Here is a 25114-nt window from a genome sequence, read left to right as displayed (position 1 = left end):
AGTGGGTTTGGGTTAGTGAATCACCTGAAAAGGGATAATAACTGAACCTCTAGTAGCTGATGAGCTCACTGAGATAAGGTATAACACACAGAGAGAATAAGAAGGCTTTGCAAACACCTTCATGGGTCATGGGGGCAGGTAGAACATAGACAATGATCCAGAAAAGGAGACGGAAGAAAGAGAAACAGGAGAGAGCAATAGAAGTGGGAAAAGTAGTGGCAAAATACAGAAACAGCTTTGTTTTAGGAGGGGCCATGAAACTGAAGTGATGTATAGGAAATTTATTGTTTATTTTAAATATTTAAATATTTTAATTTCTATTTTTAATAATTGTTCATGCTAAATAGGTACTGATTTGGCCTCCTGATGCGAGTTCAATTCAGTGAAGTTGCTAGTTAAATATGAGGTGAAAAGGATGTCCTGTAGTTTTAAGATTCTCCACCTTCCTATTTGTTCCACTACCATCATCCTTTTATGCATGCTCCCATGATTCTAGGCATTCATTGCTACCCACTCAGTATGATGGGGATGAAGCTTGGTCTCAGGGGATGGCAAAGGACCAGAACCCCCTCTGAGGCTGGAAGCAACTGATTTCACCCAGTCAAAAGAAGTAAGTGCCTAACTGGTCTAATCACCATTATGTCTAAGTGTATAAGAATGGGGGAGAAGTATGAAGGGGGGTAGTGGAAGAAAGAATGGCATTCCTTCTTTACTTTGTGATTCTTTGTATTTCGTTTTTTTCCTTCTGTACTTAACAAACAGCTGAGAGAGACAAAGTGTCAAAGAGCATTTCCACATACAAAGTGGATTCAAAAGATGATTGCATATTAAACTCTGAATCTCTATTAGATATCTAAGTATATAATAAATTCAATGTCTTACTTTGTCTCCTTTTGGGCAGAATTAAGATGTGATATCCAAGCTTCAAATGTAAAGATAGAGATGGTATTTTAAAATAAACCACTTACCATGAGTTTACGTATTTACAAGATTTAAGTTACAACTTCAAAAAAATGTCAAATTTTACAAGGGTAGAATAGAACTAGGAAAAGAAAGTATCAGATTAAGATGTCACTTTATCTTTGGTTAGATTTCATTTTGGGGTTTCAAGTAGAAATGTTTGGAAACTTTTGTTGGAAACATTTTTTTCTTTCTTTCCCTTTAAGTTTTTTTTTTTCTTGGCATCATTGAATAAGTCCTTTTTAAGCCTGTCTGACAAAGAATGCAAAGAATGTTTTGTTGTTGTTCTATCTTTTGTTTAGGTACCATAGTACTAGTACCACATAATACATATAAAATTAATTTTTTTACAGGAACCTGTTCTTGGCTTTTCTTGACCATCTGAAGAGATCTGAGAGCATCAGTTCTTTCCTGAACAACTTTATCTAACACATCTTCAGAAAGATATCTAACCAATTCATAATCTTCATCATTTAGCTTCCTGTCAAAAAGTCAAAAATATATTGCTCTATTTTGGTAGGACATACCAAAGTTTATGTAAATATTTGATAGTCTTGTACTTTAATTCTTCACAGTTTCACAGAAGCTGGTTTGACTTTTTCTTCATCTCCCCAGTTCTTTGAATCATTGAAAAAATTATTCCAATTCTTTTCTTTGACAAAGTAGTCGAACTAACGTATACTGGAAAATGTGCGGTGTTACATGCAGTCTTCTTTAACAAATTGAGCAAGCTTAAGGCCAGTGGCTATAGGGAAAGTGGGGCTTGCAATTCTGACAATGTTCTCAGGGATTTCAAGGTAGCCATGTATTGACAAAGGATATTGAACAACATGGCCACCATGGTTACCTAACTCCCCTCATGAGCCTCAACCTTTTAATTGCAAAGTTATCTGGCTTGTATGTGTTTTTCTTCTGAAGTTCTTACTGGTCTATTCTTGTTTTGTTTTGTGTTTGCTGGTCAGTGAGGGTTAAGTGACTTGCCCAGGGTCACACAGCTAGTAAGTGTCAAGTGTCTGAGGCAGGATTTGAACTCAGGTCCTCCTGAATCCAGGGCTAGTGCCTTATCTGATGGGCCTCCTACCTGCCCCTTTATTTGTTTTTGTTTCGTTTTGTTTTTGCTGATACTGGTCTATTCTTAGCATTTTCTTTTAAATATTTTATTTATTTATCTTTTCACTTTTTTATTTTTGGCAACACTATTCCTAGCTCCTCCCCATCCTACCAAAATCTCTTTTCAATTGAAAATAGGCAGAAACCAAAAATAAAATATATATATAGATAAATGAATGAAAAAATGAATAAATACATACATACATACATACATATATACACACAATAAATCTATGCGTCAGCCCCATCCAAAAATATACATCTTATTTCATGCTTGAGTTCATTACCTCTATCAGAAGATAGACAACTTCTTTATTATTACTCAGAAGTTGTGGTTGGTCATTGAATGATCAGAATTCTTAAATTTTTCATTTTTTCTTCCTTTACATTGCTATTATTATGATATAAACTTTCTTCACTCTGCATTAGTTCATACTGTTAATGGAATCCAGAAAGATCTCTTGAAGAAAGTGGTTCTTGAGCCTCTTAAAGTGAGCTAGAGAATCCAAAATCTTAGAAGAGAAATAATTCCAGGCATTGGAGAAACCTTTTGTGAAAAGGCAAAAAGACTAGAAATGAAATATCATGCATGTAGGTGAGTTTGGCTGGAGCAGAGAGTCCACTGGGTTGGGGAGGGGGGTTAATATGTAATCACTCCAGAAAGATAGATTTGCACACCATTAAGAGCACTAAATTTCAGATCAAAGACACTGTATTTTAATTAAAAGACACTGAAGCCTTTTTTTTGCAAAGGACTGACATGGTCAAATTCATGTCTTAGAAAAATCAGTTTGGGGCAGCTAGGTGGCGCAGTGGATAGAGAACCGGCCGTGGAGTCAGGAGTACCTGAGTTCAAATCCGGCCTCAGACACTTAACACTTACTAGCTGTGTGACCCTGGGCAAGTCACTTAATGCCAATTGCCTCACTTAAAAAAATCAGTTTGGTAGCTTGATAAAGGGTGGTTTGGAGAGGAGAAGCAGGGAGGTTGTTAACAGTCAAGAAAGAAGTTATGGAGGACTGGACTAGCTGTGGTATCAGTAAAGAGAGGTGAAGCAATGGAATAGACAAGACTTGACATCTGGTTCAATATGGAAGATGAATGGAAGGATGGAAGTTGCCTCAACAGAAATGAAGGTGTTACAAGGAGAGTTGGGTTTACATTAAAAGAAAATGTGTTCTGTTTGTAAATGTTGAAATTGAGCTGCACACATAACACTGAGCTAACAGGTAACTGAGTTTACAGGTAACAGTTGTAATGGGTGGTGATGGGGGTTTGGATCTCAGGACAAAGATGAGAGTTGAAGATGCTAATTTGTTAGTTTATCTACAGAGAGATGGCAGTTGCACTTACTTTAATCTTTTCAATCCTTTAATTACTTTTGTGGGTTTTTTTTTAATCCTTGCTGCTTCAGTTTGGAAGCCATGACTAGGACTTTTACCTATAAAAATCATTAATAATTTCTTTGTAATTCTTATTAATGCAGTTCTTTCCTTTGAGGATTGGAATTGGGTATATAGTCTTCTAGTTCAACCTTCATTATATAGAGGTGAAAATTAAACATATAACAGATAAGTTATGGTTATGTGACCATAGAATTATAGCCTTAAAGATGGAAGGAGCCAGTGAGGTCATCTGGTAGAACCTTTTACAGGTAGAGACAATGAGGCCCAGAAAGATTAAATGGCAAGTCAGAGTCAATAAGCATTTGTTAAATGCTTACCATGTGCCAGGCACTGGACTAAGCACTGGGGATACAAATATGAAAAAAGAAAAAGGAAAAGAGTCCATACTCTCAAGGAGCTTACTACCTAATGAAAGAAATATGAACAAAGTGGGAATGGGAATGGTGTTGGGGTGTGTGTGTAGGGGAAGGAGGTACCTGACACAGGAGCATGATGAAAAAAATCCCAAAGTAATGCATCAAGGAAGCAATGAGGAGATGTTCTGAGCTGAGCTCTTTTCTTCAGTAGATGTTTTGAAGTTCATTACTCCATCGTCCAATTACAGGGACAGATAGTGGTGATGAGGTAGAATACTAAGGTGATGAAGTTTTCCCAATAATAAGCTTCCTAGGTCATGGTGGGAAAAGCTAGAGAAGTGTCAAAATAATGCAGCCAGGTGAGAAATGAGGAGATGTTCTGAGCTGACTTCTAATGTCACCCATGTGGCAAAGCCATGAAGTGAACTTAGATCCTTTGCCTCTAAAATCTGGGCTTTTTGCCATTGCAAGTGAATTCACCAGAAGTCAAATTATTGATTAGAAATTAGTAGTAGAAGTGAGACACTAAGCCAAATTTTCTGACATCCAAAATATATATATATATATGTGTGTGTGTGTGTGTGTGTGTGTGTATGTATGTGTATGTGTGTGTACATATATACATATGTAGACATAATGTATACATGTATAAACATACACACATATTTGTATTCTGCAATTTGGCTCATTAATTATCTTTTATTTGTCTCATCTTGAATTTTTACTGTTTTTCTGTAGTCAAGCTGTCAATAACCATTTATTAAGCACTTCTTGCATGCCAAGCACTGTGCTAAGAGCTGGGGACCCAAAGAAAGACATAAAAACCCAGTCCTTGGTCTCAAGGGGTGTACAGTTTAATGAGGGATACAACATGTAAAAACTATGTACAAACAAGATATAGGGAGGATAAATTGTAGATAATCAGCAGAGGAAAGGCACTAGAACCAAGGGCAACTAGAAAAGGAAGATCAGAGAAGATTAGACTTGAGCTGGGAGTTGTAGGAATACAGAGATGAGGAAATAGAATTCCAGGAATGATGGACAGCCAGTGAAAATGCCCAGAATCTGAGAAGGAACAGTCACATAGGAAGGAGGAGAACCAGGAAAGTCATGTCAGGAAAAGCTAGAGAGAAGAGTGTAACAAGGAGAAAAGGGCAATCAATAGTATCCAAGGCACTAAAAGTGAAGGAAGGATAAAGATTAAGAAAAAGTCATTAGATTTGGCAAATAAATTATTAATAGCTTTGGAGAGAGCAATTCTCCAATGTATCATCACATCTCATGCTCATCTTGTTTTCCAAATGTGATAGTTCAGGGGCATCTAGGTGGTGCAATGGATAGAGCACTGGCTCTGGAGTCAAGAAAACCTGAGTTCAAATTTGGCCTCAAAAGTTTCACTTACTAGCTTTGTGACCTGGGGAAGTCACTTAATCTTGATTTTCTTGCAAAAAGGGTGAGTTTTATCTTCCCATCCATTCCTCTCATCTGAATATCACTTGAGGGACAGGATGGTATAACAGAAAGACTGCTGGATCTGGAATGAAATAAATTAAATCCTGGCTTTGCCACTTGCTTCCTGTGTGATTTTGAGTAAGTCCCTTCTCTCTGGGCTCCTTTTTTTTTTCAACAAAATAAGATGTTGGATTAGATGTCCTACCTGTAAATTTATTAGGCAATATATACCTGATAAATATGTTCAATTGCATTGGTTGAACTTTTGCATGACACTATTTGACACATCCATTCAGATTTAAACTAATCCATTTATATTGCATAAAAATATTCTTAATAACTTATCTTTTATGACATTTATCTTCATAAGTCATAAGAACTGCAATAACAGCTAGTGAATTATTGTGCTGTTATTTCTCCTTTCCCAATTCATTAAGATAAATGCCCTAACTTTTGTCTCCTCACCCCTTTCCTGTTTTTGCCTCTGTGCATGTCAGATGTTTCAAGGCATGGAGACAATATCCAGCTCCCTAATTCCATTTGGTTTTATCCAGACCACTAAGGATATCCTCAAACTAAGTCACAGAAAATAAGTGATAGAGAAAAATACACAGGGGACATGTATGTTTTTTACATAACAATGCACTAACTCCTTTTGTTTAGGTCTTCTATTTTTCTCCCACTCTTATTTTTACTTTTTTTTTTAAGTGAGGCAATTGGGGTTAAGTGACTTGCCCAGGGTCACACAGCTAGTAAGTGTTAAGTGTCTGAGGCTGGATTTGAACTCAGGTACTCCTGACTACAGGCCCAGTGCTCTATCCACTGCACCACCTAGCTGCCCCCTTATTTTTACTTTTACTCTTTTATTATCTATCTGTCCACTACTCCTCACAGTAGAACATAAGTTCTTAAAAGGCCAAGGAATTGTTTCAATTGTTGGCTTTGCTTCCCTAGCATTTAACCTTGCATAAGGCATAGTGCTAGTTGAATGGAATTGTTGAATAAATAAAAACTTCCTACAAATCACTGAACCATTAATTTCTGAATTCATTACTTGCCAACTAATCCTGGTACCTTCAAAATCCTTATAGGAAGGGCCACAAACATTCTGGAAACCACTGATTGAGGTTCCAGTCCCAGAGGTTAAAGCCCCAAGTAGTCTCCATGAGATTAGGGCTTGTCAGCCTGGTTCAAAAGACATCTTTTTCAGGAAATCAAAGATATGACACTTCTCCCAATCCTTTTATTCTACTGTACCACCAACATACATACTTCTAATAAATGAACATATTATGGGTTTTTTTTATATTTCATTAATGTCTCAGCTGATTTATAGTCTAATAAAAAATAAAGGACCTACTTTGTGCCAGGAACTGTGCTAACTGCTTTAAATTTTTTTCTTATTTTATCCTCACAGCAACTTTGGAATATAACTGTCATTATTCCCCCATTTTACAGTTGAGACTATGTATGTAAGAAAAAAACAACACATTTGCAACAGAAAGACACACACAGAATTAAAATAAAGGGCTGGAATAGAATTTAATGTGCTTCAGCTGAAGTAAAAAGGAAGGAATAACAATCATGATCTCAGATAAAGCACAAGCAAAAATAGATGTAATTAAAGGAGATAAGCAGGGAAACTACACACACAATAAAGTAATATCAGAAAGTTTTACAAGGTTCTCTAAGGCCTCATTTCTCAAATATATAGGAAACCGAATCATATAAAAAGAGCTATTTCTCAACTGATAAATGATCAAAGGATATGAATAAACAGTTTTCAGAAGAAAAATGAAAGCTATCTATAGTCATATAAAAATGTTCTTATTACTATTAGAGAAGTGCAAAATTAAAACAACTCAGATACCACCTCATACCTACCATGTTGGCTAATATGATAGTAAAGAAATATGACAAACATTAAGGGGGTAAGGGAAAAAATGGGACATTAATATGTTAGTGTCGGATTTGTGAACAGATCCATCCATTCTGGGGAGGAATTTGGAACTGTGCCAAAAAGTTTTAAAACTGTGGATATCTTTTGATCAAGAAACACCACTACTAGGTCTATATCAAAGAGATCAAAGTAAAAGGAGGTGAATCTATATGCACAAAAATATTTATAGCAACTCTTTTTGTGGTGGAAAAGAGTATTGTATATAGTTATTTTAAATGGAATTTCTCTTTATCTTTTCCTGCTGGACCTCCTTGGTGGTTTATTTTATCTCCTGCAACTTTGCTGAAGTTGCTAATTATTTGAACTATATTTTTTTATTTGACTGTCCAATGATTTTCTAAATATACCATCATATTATCTTCATATTATCATAAAAATATTCTGTCCTCATTTCTTAATCTAATTCCTGCAATATCTTTTTATGCTCTTATTGCTATAGCTAATATTTTAATACAATATTGAATAGTGCTTGTTATAATGGACATCCTTGCTTCATTCCTGTTCTTACTGGAAAGGCTTCTTAACTTGTTCTCATTACAGGCAATGCTTGCTGATGGTTTTAGATAGATACTGCTTATCATTTTAAGAAAAGCTCCATTTAAATGGGGTAAAGCACCTCACATAAAAGAAACAAGAAAAAGCTAACACAGTGGAGGGGAAGATGGGGGAGGTGCTGGGGAGTGAGTGAACCTTACTCTCATCAGAACTGGCTTAAAGAGGGAATAACATACACACTCAATTCGGTATAGTAATCTATCTTACCCTGCAGGAAAGTAGAAGCAGTAGGCGATAAGGGGTGGGGTAGCAGGAGTTGATAGAAGGGAGGGCAGATTGGTGGAGGAGGCAGTCAGAAGCAAAACGCTTTTGAAGAGGGACAGGGTAAAAGAAGATAGAAAATAGAGTAAATAAAATGGGGAGGGAATAGGATAGAGGGGAAAACAGTTAGCAATAGTAACTGTAAAAAAAATATGAAGCAAGTTTGTCTGACAGGCTTCATTTCTCACATAGAGAACTGAATCGAATTTGTTCAAATAAGAGCCATTCCCCAAATGATACATGATTAAAAGATATGAAGTTTTTAAATGAAATAATCAGTCACCTATAGCCATATTAAAAAAAAATGCTCTAACTCACTAACGATTGGGGATGTGGGAACCAATTTTTAATTGGGGAGTGCTAGCTAAACTGCTCACCGCAATATTGGGGCAAGGAAGGAAACTGGCAGCCTCCCTCAAAACAGAACAAGATTTATTTTAACAAGAACGAACTTAAAAAAAAACAACACAAACAGGATCAGTAGGATCGAGGGAAAGGAAATAAAAATGGGGAAAGGGAAATTATAATAACTGAAAAATACCACCGCCCAGGAATCAGCTGAAAATAAGCAGCAGAATGCCTGTCGCTTTCCAGCTTCCACCTAGAATGCCCAATTCTCCTCCCCAAACCTAGAAACACCCCACACAGTCCCAGCCAATGAGATGGCCGCTCTGACAGTCACATGACTGCCCTCACTAGGATTCCAATCATTATAATTTTGCCAGGCCCATGTAGTCCTCTGTGAGTGGTGATGACAGTGAGGTACCAGAGCCCTGGCAATGGCTACAACCAGTGTGTGGAGCACCGCCCGGCCTACAGAGCCCCAGGCCAGTGTGCGCAGAGGCATAAAAAGCTCAAATAACAATTAATTCTTTACAGGGAGAAGCAGATCAAAACAATTCTGGGGTATTTCCTCATATCTATTGGATTAGATAATAGGACAGCAGAGGAAAATGACAAATGTTTTGCATAACCACACATATATAACTTATATTGAATTGCTTGCATTCTTAAGGGGGTTGGAGCTGAGGAGGAAAGGAAGAAGAGAACACAAAGTTTTAAAAATCAATGTTAAAATTGTTTTTAACAAAAAAAAAAAGGTTTTCATGTAATTTTGGGGAAAAAATAAAATTCCAAATTAAGAAAAGGCTTCCAGTGTTTATATTTTGGTTAGAGCTTTTTTGCAGCTATTGAGATAATCATATGGTTCTTTTTGGTTTTATTATTGATATGGTTAATTATGCTGGTAGTCTTCTTAATATTGATCCAGCCCTGCATTCCTGGTATAAATTCCACCTGGGCATGTTCTTTGTGATGTATTGCTACAATCTCCTTGCTAGTATTTTATTTTTAAAAATTGCACCAACACGATTTAGGGAAATTGGCTCATTATTTTCTTTCTGTTTTTGTTCTTCATGGTCTAGGTATCAGCACTATATCCATGTCATAAAATTAATTTGGGAGGACTCCTTATTTGCCTATTTTTCCAAATAGTTTACATGATATTTGTATTAATTGTTCTTTAAATAGAGACCCCATTGATATATGGTTCAATTTCTCTGCCTGAGATAGGTTTATTTAAATATTCTATTACCTCTTCTGTTAATCTAGAGAAATTTTATTTTTGTAGACAGTCATCAATTTCACTTAGACCGACATATCTGTATATAATTGGGCAAAATAGCTCCTATTAATTGCTTTAATTTCATCTTTATTGGTCATGAATTTACTTTTTTATTTTTTATGTTGGTGATTTAGATTTCTTTTTTAAAAAACAAATTAACCATTGGTTTATCCATTTTCCTTATAAAAGCTCCTAGTTTTATTTATTAGTGAAATTTATTTTTTATGGTCAATTTCATTAATCTTCCATTTGATTTTCAGAATTTCCAATTTGGTATTTAATTGGGGATGTTCTTTTTCTAGTCTTGTTTTGTTTTGTCAAGCTGTGTGCCCAATTCATTGATTTCTTCTTTCTCTATTTTTTTGAAGTAAGAGTTTAAATATACAAATTTTCACCCAAGTACTTCTTTGGCTATATCCCATAAATTTTAGTATATTGTCTCTTGTTGTCATTATCTATAATGAAATTGATTGTTAGAATTCAGGAGCCAAGATGAAGAATAAAGGCAGTGACTCACCTGAGCTTTCCCACAAACCTCTCCAAATACAGTTAAATAATGACATAAGATAATTCGTGGAACAGCAAGACCCACAAAAGGACAGGACAAAATAATTTTCCAACCACACGACTTAGAAGTTCAGCAGGAAAGTTCTGTTGTACCAGGGTGAAGGGGAAGCATGGTCTAACACAGGCCCTTCCAGCATAGACCCAGTGTCAGAAAACCAGGAGCAGGCCTTGGGAGCATTGAAACAGCAGTGGCAGTAACTGCTTCTGGAACTCTCCACCCATAAACAGTAAGGGGATTAAACAATTGATCAGAAGATTTCAACGGTCTCTTTGCTAACAGTGAGGAAGGACTCAGTTGTTTTGCCCATAATTGGATGCAGGTCCCAGGCCTGGGGCAGTCACAGGATGAGGAGGAGCACTAGTATCCCAGAGCTTGCAGCTACAGTGGATCAGGAACCCCCTCACAGGTCTAGGGAATAAAAGAATGCTTGTGGTCACTCACAGACCAGAGTACAGGCCAGGGAATTAGTAAACTCACCTCTCCTTAGATCATACCATCTTTGAAGAACTGAAAATACAATGGTCCCTAGAAATATCTCTGAAAACAGCTGAATACAACTTCTGAAGCTTGAGACAATGCACCCTTCACCTTGGAAGCAGAGCCCTACTTTAACAAACAGCTAAAAATCAAGAAATTGACGGGGAAATGACCAAACAGAAAAAAAAATCTGACCATAAAAATTTACTATGGTAACAAAGAAGATCAAAACAAATCCTCAGAGGAAGATAACAAAGTCAAAGCTCCTACAGCCAACAAAGCTCCTACAGCCAAAGCCTCCAAGAAAAAAAAAATGAATTGATTTCAGGTCATGGAAATGCTCAAAAAGGACTTTGAAAATAAAGTAAGAGAGGTAGTGGAAAAAATCAGAAGAGAAATGAGAGTGATGGAAGAAAATCATGAAAAGTGAGTCAACAGATTGATTTTAAAAAAGCCAAAAAAATACCAAAGAAAATAACACCTTAAAAACAGATTAGGCTAAATGCTAAAAGAAGTATAAAAAGCCAATGAGAAGAAAAATGTATTGAAAAGCACAATTGCCCAAATGGAAAAAGTGGCACAAAAATTAATTGAAAAAAAAAACACTTAAGAATTAACATTGGCAAGGAGGTGAAGATGGTTGTAATGTGGATGTTAGAATTGTTCCCAGTAAGATGGGGGGTGAAACAAGGATGTCCATTATAACAACCATTATTCAATATTGTACTATAAATGTTAGCCTTAGCAATAAGAGAAGAAAAAGAAATTAAAGGAATTAGAAAAGAAAGAAACAAAATTATCACGCTTTAGAGATGATATAATGCTATACTTAGAGAATCCTAAAAAATCAACCAAAAAACAATGAACAACTTTAGCAAAATTGCAGGATATAAAATTATCCCACATAAATCATCATCATTCCTATATATGACCAACAAAATACAGCAGCAAGAGATGGAAAGAGAAATACCATTTAAAATAACTATCTATAGACAATATAAAACATTTGAGAGTCTACCTGCCAAAACAAAGCAAGGAACTATATGAACGCAATTACAAAACACTTTTCACACAAATAAAAAAAAATCTAAACAACTGGAAAAATATCAATTGCTCATGGATAGGCATAAGTAATATAAGAAAAATGACAATTCTACATAAATTAATTTACTTATTCAGTACCATACCAATCAAACTAAAAATTATTTTATAGAGGTAGAAAAAATAATAACAAAATTCAGGGCAGCTACATGGTGCAGTGGATAGAGCACCAGTAATGGATTCAGGAGGGCCTGAGTTCAAATTTGACCTCAAACACTTGACACTCACTAGCTGTGTGACCCTGGGCAAGTCACTTAACCCTCATTGCCCTGCAAAATAATGATGATGATGATATTATTACAAAATTCATGTGGAAAAAGAAAAGGTCAAGAATATCAAGGGAATTAATGGAAAATAATGCATAAGAAGGGGGGCTAGCTGTACCAAATCTAAACCTATACTATAAAGCAGCAGTCGTCAAAATTATTTGGTACTTGCTAAGGAATAGAATGGTGGATCAATGGAAAAGGTTAGACACAAGAGACAGAGTAGTAAACAATTATAATAATTTACAAAACCCAATGATTCTAGCTTCTGGGATAAGAACTCATTATTTGACAAAACCTGCTGGGAAAACTGGAAGATATTACAGTTGCAATTAGGCATAGACCAACATCTTATACCATATACCAAAATAAAGTAAAAATGGCTATATGATTTAGACATAATGGGTAATAACATAGGCAAATTTGGAGAGGAAGGAATAGTTTACCCCTCAGATCTATGAAGAGGAGAATTTATCACCAAATAAGAGATAGAAAATATTATGAAATATTAAGAAATGGAAAATTTATTAGTGGATTTTTATACCTCTTTTTCCATTTGGCCTACTGTGTTGTGTTTTTTTTTTTTCATGCCTTTTGAATGATTTGGCTTATTCTGTTTTGTTTTTTCTTTTTCTTTTTTAAGGTGATATTTTCCTCAATACTTTTTTTTAAATTTTTTAATTTATTTTTATTTTTTTAGTGAGGCAATTGGGGTTAAGTGACTTGCCCAGGGTCACACAGCTGGTAAGTGTTAAGTGTCTGAGGCTGGATTTGAACTCAGGTACTCCTGACTCCAGGGCCAGTGCTCTATCCACTGTGCCACTTAGCTGCCCCGTCCTCAATACTTTTTTGTGCCTCCATTACCAAGCTGTTGACTCTTTTTCATGATTTTCTTATATCAACCTCATTTCTTTTCTCAATTTTTTCTCTACCTCCCATATTTGATTCTTAAAATTCTTTTCCAGAATGTATTTTTGGGTTTGAGACCAATTCACATTTTTCTTTGAGGCTTTGGATGTAGCAGCTCTGACAGTGTTTTCTTTTGATTTTGTGTTTTGATCTTCCCTGTCACAATAGTAACTTTCTATTATCAGGTGTGTTATTTCCTTCTACATCTCATTTTAAAGATAAGGAAGATGAGGCAGACAGGATTTAGTGACTTGCTAAAAGTCACATAGCCCACTATGAGTCAAAGTCTTTGAGGACAGTTTTCTAGACTTCATGTCATAGGTGTCTCTATTACACAATAAAAATCAAATAAACCCTATTGAATTTTAATCTATTGAAGAAAAAAACATGCATGCACTAGAAAGCCTTCAGAAAATTTTAGTTAAAATGGTATAATTTGTCACTTCTGAGTCCTTGTGGTCACAAACCCTTTTGTATATTCCTGAAGTACACCATTACTGAAAAACACTAATATAACTGAAGACTGCTTCTTCAGAAGAAAGAATAAAATAAAACACTTTATTTTTCTTATAATAGCAAAGAACAATGGAACTTAATCCATGGGTCAGGTTATTATTTTTAATTGGATCCTCCACCAGGAATCCCTCATTTCATTTATATTAAAAACAACAGCAGTACAATTTTTTTAAAAAATGAACTGAATAAAGTGTTGCTTTGTTTTTTGTTGTTGCATTTAGCTATAGTACCCTTCCTTATAGTAGCTTAGTTTTTTTTAATCTCTCAAAATGTGGTTGATCATTGTATTGATCTGGGTTTCTAAGTCTTTCTAAGTAATTTTTTTTACAATGTTATTTTCAGTGTATAGATTCTTCTAGTTCTGGGCAGTGGACTATACATTGGCTCATGCAAGTTTTTATAGGTTTCTCTGAAGCTATCCCTTTTGTCATTTCTTTTTGCAAATGTTTTTTATGTGTAATAAATATATCCAGGAGAAGCACAGTTTTATAGCAAATCTAGCTTTTTCCTTACCTGAATTATCTCAACTCTGTAGCAAAAGTTGCAAAATGCTCCTTATTTAGAAGGGGAAATATTCTTTTGTCATTTGACAGAGAGGATTTAATGATTATGATTACTGGGAGATTTGCTTTTTTCATCATGGTTATCTGATGACTTTCTCAAGGCTTCCTTAATTCACCACATAACACATATACACTTTAAGTTCTTTTGGGACAAGGAGTCACTCTTTTCTCCTCTCATTACTGTAAAGTACTGAGCAAAGTAATTAGTAAGAATTACATATTAGAATTAGTAAGAATTACATATCATTGATGGCCACATACATGGAAGTGTTCATTAGAATCTTACTCCTACATCTCAATTTTTTGAGTATTCTTAAAAATTAACCAAGATAGAAGAATAAGAAGTAAATCATCATAACTCTCCAATATTCACCTCCAATCAACCATAAAATATCACCCCCAAACAAATCCTGAAATAGCAGAACCAGCAAAACAATGGGGTAAAGCATTCTTTTAGAAAATAAAGTTGTAACATTGGCAAGAAAAGTCTGTCTCACTTGGGTAAAAGGGGAATGAAGTCCAGGACAGGAAGTGACCCAGCAAGCCAGTATCAAGCCCCACTTCAGCAAACAGTGGGAGATCCTGAGCCAGAGTGCAGTGTAGTAGGCAAATGCTAACACCAGGACCGCCCATATGTCTCAGCATAGCCAGGAGAACAGGCAGACTCCAGTGGACAGATTGGCGAATCAACAACCTCCAGAAAATAAACTGCAATATTCTTCAATGAAGCCCTGGCCTCAGGGCAACAACAGTACACCACCAGGTAAACAGTGAGTCCTCCAGCCCCTGGCACAAGAAGCCTGAGGCAGTACCCCTTCTACCCAGGAAGAAGAGCTCAAATTTAAGAAAGAAAAATAAAAGAAAGGAAACATTAGCTACAAAAACAAAAAAAAAGTATCTGACCATTAAAAGGTAATATGGTGACAGACAAGATAAAGATTCAAACTGAGAAGAGGACAACAATGTCAAAACACCGATGGGCAAAAGCCCAAAGAAAAATGGGAAGTGGTTACAAGCCCAGAAAGATCTCATGGAAGAACACACACAACTGCTTAAAAATAATATGTATGACAGGCAGAAGATAAGAAATGAGAATAATGTAAGAAACTTATGAAAAATAAAGGGTGAACAACTTAGAAAAAGAAAGCAACTGCTTAAAAAATAGAATTGACCAAATAGAAAAAGAAATACAAAAACTACTTTAGGAAATCATCTCCTTAAAAATTAGAATTTGGCAAGTAGAACCTGATGGCTCTACAAGACATCAAGAAACAACCAAATTCAAAAGTATGAAACAAATGGAAGAAAATGTAAAATACCTTATTAGAAAAACAATTGGCCAGGAAAATAGATCTAGAAGAGACAATGTCAGAATAATTGGACTACCTGAAAGTCAAAATCAAAAGGAGGACCTGGACAGCGTCTTTCAAGAAATTGTCAAAGAAAACAGCCCTGATATACTGGAATCAGAGGGCAAAATAAACATTGAAAGAATCCACCAATCACCTCAGGAAAGAGATCCCCAAATAAAATTCCAAGGAACAGTATAGCGAAATTACAGAACAAAATACAGGTGAAGAAAAAAAAATACTACAAGTGGCCAGAAAGAAACAATTCAAATATTGGGGAGCCATAATCAGGATTATATGGAATTTAGCAACTGCAACATTAAAGGATCAGAGATCATTGGAACATGATAGACAAAGGAGCTAGGACTACAGCCAAGAATCACCTACCCAGTGAAATTAAGCAAAATATTTCAAGGAGGAAAATGATCCTGCAATAAAATGGAAAAAATTTCAAGCTTTCATATACATATGGCCAGAACTGAACAACAACAACAACAACAAAAATTGGTTTCCAATATCAAGACCCAAGAGAAGCCTAAAGTGGTAAAAAGGGAAAGAAAAAACATAAGGGATTCAATGGAACTTCACTGTTTGTTTATATTCCTATATGGGAAGATGATACTTATAATTCTTAAAATTTTTACCACAAATAATACTGATAGAAGGAATATAAGTAGAGGGTATAGGTATAAGCTGAATTTGAGGGAATGATATTAAAATAATTAAGGGAAGAGAAAGAGGAGTACACTGGGTGTAGAAGGAAGGGAGAGGTAGCATGGGATAAATTATTTCACATGAAGAGGTGTGAAAAAACCTATTACAGTAGAGGGAAAGATGGGAGGGTGGGCCTCACTTGAACATTACTCTCATCAGTATTGGCTCCAAGAGGGAATAATATGCACAATCTGTTGAATATAGAAATCTATCTTACCCAAGAGGAAAATAGGAGGGGAGGAGATTAAGAAAAGGGGTGGGGAATGACTGACAGAAGAGAATACAGACCAGGGGAGGCAGTAGACAGAAGCACAACACTATCAAGGAGGGAAAGGGTGAGAGAGAGGACAAACAGGGGGAAAATAGAATGGACAGAAATGCACAGTAATCATAACTGTGAAGGTGAATAGGTTAAACTCTCCCATAAAATGGAAGCAGATAGCAGAGAGGATCAAAACTCAGAATTCTATAATATGTTGTTTACAAGAAACACACTTAAAGCAGAGAAACATACATGGAGCAAAAGTAAGGGGCTCAACCACAATCTATTATTCTTCAACTGAAGTTAAAAAAAAAAAAGGCTGAGGTAGCAATCCTGATCTCAGAAAAAACAAAAGTAAAATATACCTAATTAAAAGATAGAGGAGTAGCTAGGTGGCGCAGTGGATAGAGAACCGGCCCTAGAGTCAGGAGTACCTGAGTTCAAATCTGGCCTCAGACACTTAACACTTACTAGCTGTGTGACCCTGGGCAAGTCACTTAACCCCAATTGCCTCACTAGGAAAAAAAAAAGATATAAAGAAGGGAACTACATTTTGCTAAAAAATCAATATATGCACCAAGTGCACATATAGCACCCAAATTCTTAGAGGAGAATTGAGTTACAGGTTCATAACCAAGCAAGAGATAGAGAGCATTACAAAATGAAAAATAGATCATTTTGATTATGTTAGATTAAAAAAAAACACAAAACTTCTGATCAAACAAAACCAATACGACCAAGATTAGAAGAAAAACCGACAGCTGGGAAACAATCTATACAGCAAGTGTCTCTGATAAAGTTCTCATTTCTCAAATATATAGAGAACTGAGTCAGATTTATAAGAATAGAAGTCATTCCCCAATTGATAAATGATGATTGTTGTTTGTCCTACATTTTAGAAGAGCATCATGACATTTGGGTTATGTTGTGACTTGCACTGAATTGGATTTAAATGAGGAAGGGATGTGCAAGGTCACCAACCTCACTTTCTCCTCCAGAGCCATCTGGGTCCAGTGGCAAGATATATATCATGACAACTGGAGATGGTCCCAGATGTTTAAGGCAATTGGGTAAGTGACTTGCCCATGGTCATACAGGTAGTAAGTGTCTGAGGTGAGATTTGAACTCAGGTCCTCTTGATTCCAGGGCTAGTGCTTTATAAACTGCACCACCTAACTGCACCAATCAATAAATGGACAGGGGGCAGCTAGGTGGCACAGTGGGTAAAGCACTGGCCCTGGGTTCAGGAGTATCTGAGTTCAAATCCGGCCTCAGACACTTGACACTTACTAGCTGTGTGACCCTGGGCAAGTCACTTAACCCTCATTGCCCAGCAAAAAAAAAAAAATGGACAAAGGATATGAAGAAGCAGTTTTCAGATGAAGAAATTAAAGCTATTTATATGCATATGAAGAGTGCTCTAAATCACTTTTGATTAGAGAAATGCAAATTAAATCAATTCTGAGATACCTCATGACACCTATCAAATTAACTAATATGACCAAAAAAGGAAAATGATAAATGTTGGAGAGGATATAGGAAAAATGGAACACTAATGCACTGTTGGTGGAATTGTGAATTGACCCAATTTTTGGAGAAAATTTCTAGAGAGCAATTTGGAACTATGTCCAAAGGGCTATAAAACTTTTTCTTACCCTTTCATCCAGCAATACCACTACTAGGTCTGTATCCCAAAGAGATAATAAAAAAGGGAAAAGGACCTATACATGTAAAAATATTTCTAGCAGTCCTTTTCACGGTAGCAAAATATGGAGAATTGGGGGTTGGCAATCAATTGGGGAATGGCTCAATAATCTGTCATATATGAATGTAATGGAATGTTACTGTGCAGTATGAAAAGATGAACAGGCAGATTTCAGAAAATCCTGGAAAGACTTATGAATTGACTCAATGAAATAAGCAGAACCCAGAAAACACTGTACATAGTATCAGCAACATTGTGTGATGATCAACTATGAATGATTCAGTTCTTCTTAGAGACAAAATGGTCCAAGAAAGGTACAAAGGACTCACGAAGGAAAATGCTATCCACATCCAGATAAAGAACTGACATAATCTGAATGCAGATTGAAAAATACTTTTTTCACTTATTTTATTCTTTTTCATTCCCCCTCCCTTTTGATCTTTTTTTTTTCAGAACTCTGACTAATATGGAAATAGGCTTTACATAATAGAAAATATAAAACCTATTTCAAATTGCCTATCATTTTAGGAAGAGGGGCAGGAAGGGAGAGAGAAAAAATTGGAACTCAGAATATTGTAAAAATAAATGCTGGGGGCAGCTAGGTGGCACAGTGAATAGAGCACTGGCCCTGGAGTCAGGAATACCTGAGTTCAAATCCAACCTCAGACACTTAACACTTACTAGCTGTGTGACCTTGGGCAAGTCACTTAACCCCAATTGCCTCACTAAAAAAAAAAATGCTAAAAATCACCTTGACATGTAATTGAGAAAATGCTACTAAAATAATTTTATATAAAGGTATAAAAAGAAGAAAAAGGGAAAATAAAATTATCTAAGAAAGGCTGTTTTTTATTATTTTGTAATTATATTATAGGATTGCTTTTCTATAAGTTGAAAGGATTGTTGATAGATTGATGATAGGAGACAAAATAATTCTCAGTTATCATTTTTAAAAATTAAGTATAATTCAGGGCAGCTAGGTGGTGCAGTGGATAAAGCACTGGCCCTGGATTCAGGAGGACCTGAGTTCAAATCTGGCCTCAGATACTTGACACTTACTAGTTGTGTGACCCTGGGCAAGTCACTTAATCCTCATTGCCACCCCCCCCCCCCAAATTAAGTATAATTCAGAACTTTTGAAGCTAGGTCAAAATCCCTCAAAAGTCTCAGAAGAAGAATGTAAGTAATGAATTCATTTAAATAAATGGTCTCCTAAGAGAATATAGGATTCGAGTAATTCAGCCTACATGAATATTCAGAATATAACTTATATGAGGATGTATTTGGCTAAAATACCAACCAAATAAGGAAGTTACTGAAGCAGCTAACATATCACCATATTGAGAGGAAGGGAAAGAAAAAAAAATATGGATGATGTAAATAACAGAAAACAAAATTTCACTTAAATCCCTTCAGGATTTTTTGAAGGAATCAGGTGCTTCATAGCATTCCTTTGACATTAAGTAAAATGAAGATTTGACACTTCTCTGCCTAATTTCATCAAGGCAGTTGCCCAGACCAAATTATGTTGTTGTTTGGTTGTGTCTAACTCTGTGAGACCTCCTTTTAGGGTTTTCTTGGCAAAGATATTGGAGTGTTTGCCTTTCCCTTCTCCAGCTCATTTTTGAGATGAGAAAACTTGAAGGTAATAGTTTGAAGTGACTTACCCAGGGTCATATAACCAGTAAGTGTCTGAGGTTATATTTGACCTTAAGTCCTCCTGATTCCAGGTGTAATACACTATCCACTACACTACCTAACTGCCTGTGTTAAATTCTACTCCTTTTTTTCTGAGTTTCTAAAGCAAGGTTCAGAGGCATGGTCACTCTTCAGGTTGCCTTGCTCTGGAACCAGCAGAGCAGTCATAGAAAGTTTCAAATAATTACAACTTACATTTAAACATTTTTTTTGCATTCCATTTTTCTTTTACTTTTCATTTCAATAATACCTTCTTGAAGAAAAGTAGGTGATATTGCAGGCAAATTTCTGGCCCTGAACTCCTGAGTTCCAATCTTACCTAAAGACACTTACTAGCCAGGACATTTACTGGTGATTTGGCCAAGTCACTGCCTTCCCCTCTCTTGGCCCAGATTTTTCAGTCTATAAAATGGGGATAATCATAGCCCCTACCTCACAGAGTTGTAGGGATCATCATATTTCATAACAAATATAAAGTGCTTTGCAAACCTTAAAGCACCATCTAAATATGAACTAACATTATTGCTTATTTTCCATCTTTCCTTGAAGGGGTTAGAATACTGGCCTCTGACATCTCTTCCAGCTCTGGTTCTATGATCCTATGAAATGTAAAGAACAATCTTACTGCTACATCTCAATTTTTTGAGTATTCTTAAAAATTAACCAAGGAAGCTAAAAACAAAAATCAATTCTTTTCAACTTAAAATGGCTAGAAAAATCTAGTGACAAAGACCTAGAAAGTTAATCTAATTTCTTCAGAAAGAAACAGTTACTTTTCACAACAGGATATTTCTTCAGGCACCTTAATCCCAAAACATATTTGTCTCAGTCAAGCAATTTGTGGGAATTGTGAACTATTTGGGGTCCCAAAAATCGTTATAGAGCATGGTATATCTCAGTGGGGTAGGGCCAGGAGGTCTCTGGAGAAAAAGGTTTCTTTTTAACTGATGCCCTGGGCATACCTCAAGGGGGACAATACCCATTTGTGAGTTAAGGCACAACTCTTAACAGTTTCTATACCAATTTATATGCATGTTACAAATGTCCTCCTAGTCTAATTTACAAATCTAATTCACATGATGAATTTCAGTTCACTTTTAACTTATTTTCAGGAAGATCCATGTTCCCTTCCTCCCATAAACATCTATCCAATTTGAAGAAATTTTTCAGAAACTCATGGTTCACTGAGAACTACCTCTTCCCTTGTAAACCCTACCTCTTCCCTTGTTTCAAGAGTAAGTTTTATTTTTTTGCTTCTTTACAAAACATCTGGAAAGATGGAACATATTTTACTTATAGATTTCTCTCGCTCCATCATCAAAGTCACGAATTGTCTCCAATAAGTGAAATGAATATACCGTTGGGGGGTGGGGGAGGTATAGGGAAGAAGGGCAACTCCAATACATCATGTATTTTGGTATTTATGGGTAAAGAAAAGGTCTGACATCGACTCCGATACTTCATGATTCTCCATAAATCCTTCTCCGATTGTTGAAGACTTCTTGGAGATCAGAATAACACTGTCCATCTGCTGAATATCCATCAGAATCAATCAATGGACCAACTAGCACTTATAAAGAACCTACTATGTGCTTGCTGGTCGCTGTGCTTGGTGCTGAGAGGAGCAAAGCTAGTATCCCAATAAGATTTCCTGTTAGATCACCTCCTGACCCTCTTGATCCACTTCCAAGCCCTCTTGAGCCAAGGCTGTAATGAGTCTCCTAGCAAAGTCAAGATGAGGAAACGAGGCTAGGATAGCTTCCATGACTAGCACAAAGTCATCCAGAAAGTCAGAGGTAGAATGAATGAATGAGAAAGAAAATATTAAGCGCGTACTCTTACTCTATTGCAAGAGGTTTTTTTTAAACCTTTGTCGTTCTATGGACCCCTTCTCAAAGTAATATTTTTAAATATATAAAACAAAATAGGATAACCAAAGAAACCAAGTATAGTGATTTTGTTTTAATGTCAAAAAGCCCAGGTTAAGAACCAGTGTGCTATTGGGTAATATATTCTTAATTTGAACCCAGACCCTCTAACTACAAATCGTCCCTTTTCCACTAGCAAGGGCTGGAAGTGGGAGGACAGCCCCGGCCCCTCTGAGCTGTGCTGGAAGGCTCCAGACGAGTGTCAGGAGCTCATACCAAAGTTTCCGTTTCCCAACAGATGCCACTTGGCCCCAAGCTCTCCCTAACCCCCATGGGGCAAGCTTTCCACTCCTTGCTCTCTCTGGAGAGCCCACGAACCCACCTGAGGGCGCCATTCTGCTGCCGGGGGTTCTCTTGGAGCAGAGCGCAGCGCAGATGCGCTAGTATGGCGTTTAGGGAGCGAGAACCAGCGCTGTCTCCCTGGAGCCGTGGGAACTGACCACTTGCAGCCGCCCTGGAGAGCGCTTTCCTGTGCGCTCAGCTACGCTGCGCTCCTCCCCCAGCTCCGCCGGCCTCCCCACCCCACCCCACCCCCGGCTGGCCGCTGGCTCCTCCGGAAGCCCAGCCCAGCGCTCCGGCCCCTCTCAGATCCCCGGCGCCTCTTTCTTTGCAGAAGTGAAACTGCCCCTGACCTTGACCGGGCATCCTACACCTCCCACTCAAAGCTCCTTCCCCCTTCTCTCTTCCTTCCACAGGTTTCTCTTTTTCTCTGTCTTACTCTTCTCCCGCACTTGGGTGGCCTTTCTCTCGTCATTAATGGCTCCTTCGTCTTCTGTCCCACCCTGGTGGAGTTGAAGTAGAACTGAATTTCGGAGTTCCAGCACCTGAGCTCAAATTCAGACTCCAGCCATTTATTACTTGTGTTACCTTGGGCAATTAATTTCACTCATTTGGGCCTCAGTTTCACTATGTAAAAAAGGAGGGAGTTGAAATGGGCCCCTTCCAATGCTATCAATTTGCTATGGCTACAAATACTACCAAAACAAAACATGAAATAGTCCCTGCTCTCAGAGAGCTTACATTTTATCAAGGGATGACTGAATGTATGCATTTGGGGGTGATAAGAACTGGGCTTGTGATTTCGTTGGTCTAAAGTTTTCCCAGATGAGGAAATTTCCTCTACCAGTCCAGGTCCACAACCTCCCATTCAATTCAAAGTGATAGAGAATTTCCTAGAACATTTAGAGGTTAAGTGATTTGGCCAAGATTCTTCCCACGGGGTCTTACTGGTTCTGAAGCCAGTTGCTCTATCACCATTGTAGTCTGCCTTTCTTACTGATGTATATATATAAAACAAAAACAAGCTGTTGGAGCTGTGAACTGGAACAACTATTCTAGAAAGCAATTTGAGATTTATGCACAGTTACTGAAATATACATACCCTTTGACTCAGTGAGATCACTACCAGGTCTATAACTTCAAAGCGACCAAAGAAAATGTTGAAAATAATGAGGACAAAAATATTGAAGGATACTCTTTGTGTTGTGGCAAAGAACTGGGAACTTCAAACGATGTCCATTCTTGGCAGAATGACTGAACAAATTATGGTATATGACTGTAATGTAATACTATTGTTCTGTAAGAAATGATGAAAGGCATGGTTTCAGAGAAACTGGGAAAAGACTTGTATGAACTTAAGCAGAGGGAAATTCCCATGTTCAAGAGAACAATTTATGCTATAACAACAGCATTTTAAAGACGAAGAACTTTGAAGGATTTATGGAATGGATTCAATCTAACCTGGAAAGACTTAGGTGGACTGAAGCTGAATGAAGTGAGTAGAATGAGGAAAACATTGTACACAGTGACAGCAACATTGTGCAATGATCAACTGTGATAGACCTAGCTCTTGTCAGCAAAGCAGTGAACCAAAACAATTCAAAAGGACTCTTGATGGCAAATGCTCTCCAATCCAGAAAAAAGAACCATGTTATCTGAATGCAGATTGAATCATATTGTTTCTATTTTGTTTCATTTTATTTTTTTTAATTTTTTGAGGTTTTATCCTTTTGTTCTGATTCTTCTTTCACAACATGACTAATGCAGAAATATGCTTAATGTTATTGTACATATATAACCTATATCATATTATTTTCTGTCTTGTGGAGGAGGGAGGGAAGGAAGGGAGGAACAAAATTTTCTTTTTTTTTTTTTTTAGTGAGGCAATTGGGGTTAAGTGACTTGCCCAGGGTCACACAGCTAGTAAGTGTTAAGTGTCTGAGGCCAGATTTGAACTCAGGTATTCCTGACTCCAGGGCCAGTGCTCTATCCACTGTGCCACCTAGCTGCCCTGGGAGGAACAAAATTTTCTAACTCAAAATCTTATAAAAACAAATGTTGAAAATTATCTTTACGGGGCAACTAGGTGGTGCAGTGGATAAAGAACCACTCCTGGATTCAGGAGGACCTGAGTTCGAAGCCAGCCTCACACATTTGAGACTAGCTGTGTGGCCCTGGGCAAGTCACTTAACCCTCATTGCCCCACAAAAAAAAAAGAAAATTATCTTTACATGTAACTGGAAAAAATTTAAATAATTTTAAGATAAAAAAGAAGTTTTTAAAAAAAGAAATGGAATCCATTCACTGAACACCCATGATTCCAGAGAACTGATGATCAATGGCACCTACCTCCTGGCAGAGAAGTGATGGAGTAAATAGGCAGAATGAGATGCCTATATTTGGAAATGGCCAATATTGGATTTTTTTTTTTGCTTGACTATGACTACTGGTTATAATGGCTATGGTTTTTTTTTCTTTCTTTTCTGTTTGGGTATGAAGGAGAAAATAAGTGCTTGTTAATTGAAATAATTTCTTTTTAAAGGAAAAAAATAGCTCAAACATTTCTAAATATGTACTATGGCAAGGCACTATATTAGTTGCTGGTATTAAAAACAAACAAGCAAACAAAAACTTTAACCTAACCTGTTTAGTCAAGAGTATAGGAATGCCTTTGTGAATGCAATTTAGATTGAGTTAGAAGTCTCTATTTTAGGGAAGACACAACAATCCCAGAAGCTAATTTGCACAGTTTTCAGAAATTTCCTAAATGTCTAAAGCAGGAGTCCAACCCAGATCTTCCTCACCCCAAGTCCCAGTCATTATCCATTACACAACCTGGCCTCCTTACCTGAGTCTTAAGTCTTAATGACTATATTAGAGAGTTGCCAAGGGCACTGTGAGTTTAAGAGAATTGTGGCAGGGTGAAGCAGCCAGAGATGTTAGAACTTGAATCTTCCTGATTTGGTGAAATAACTCTCCCTCCACTAGTCATTCTGCTTCCAAACACTAGATAGCACCTGCTAGCTAGGTCAAACATGAAACATTTCCTGTGCTTCCCCCAAAGAGTTTATGTTAAATTCTCATGTGGAGAATAT

General features: G+C 36.8%; 1 protein-coding gene across 2 annotated transcripts in view; it reads right to left on the bottom strand.

The window, feature by feature from the left end:
- The window catches only part of BANK1 (B cell scaffold protein with ankyrin repeats 1), a 426375-nt gene extending 404186 nt beyond the window's left edge, over positions 1 to 22189 (bottom strand). For both annotated transcript variants that reach the window (XM_043969578.1, XM_043969579.1), the window contains exon 1: positions 22063 to 22189. In XM_043969578.1, coding sequence (XP_043825513.1) covers positions 22063 to 22075 — 13 coding nt within the window. In that variant the 5' untranslated portion in view covers positions 22076 to 22189. The remainder of the gene's footprint in view (positions 1 to 22062) is intronic.
- Between the last annotated feature and the right edge of the window lie 2925 nt (positions 22190 to 25114).

Source organism: Dromiciops gliroides, chromosome 6 (assembly GCF_019393635.1).
Source record: "Dromiciops gliroides isolate mDroGli1 chromosome 6, mDroGli1.pri, whole genome shotgun sequence".
Classification (NCBI taxonomy): domain Eukaryota; kingdom Metazoa; phylum Chordata; class Mammalia; order Microbiotheria; family Microbiotheriidae; genus Dromiciops; species Dromiciops gliroides.
This window is presented reverse-complemented; position numbering and strand designations above follow the sequence as displayed.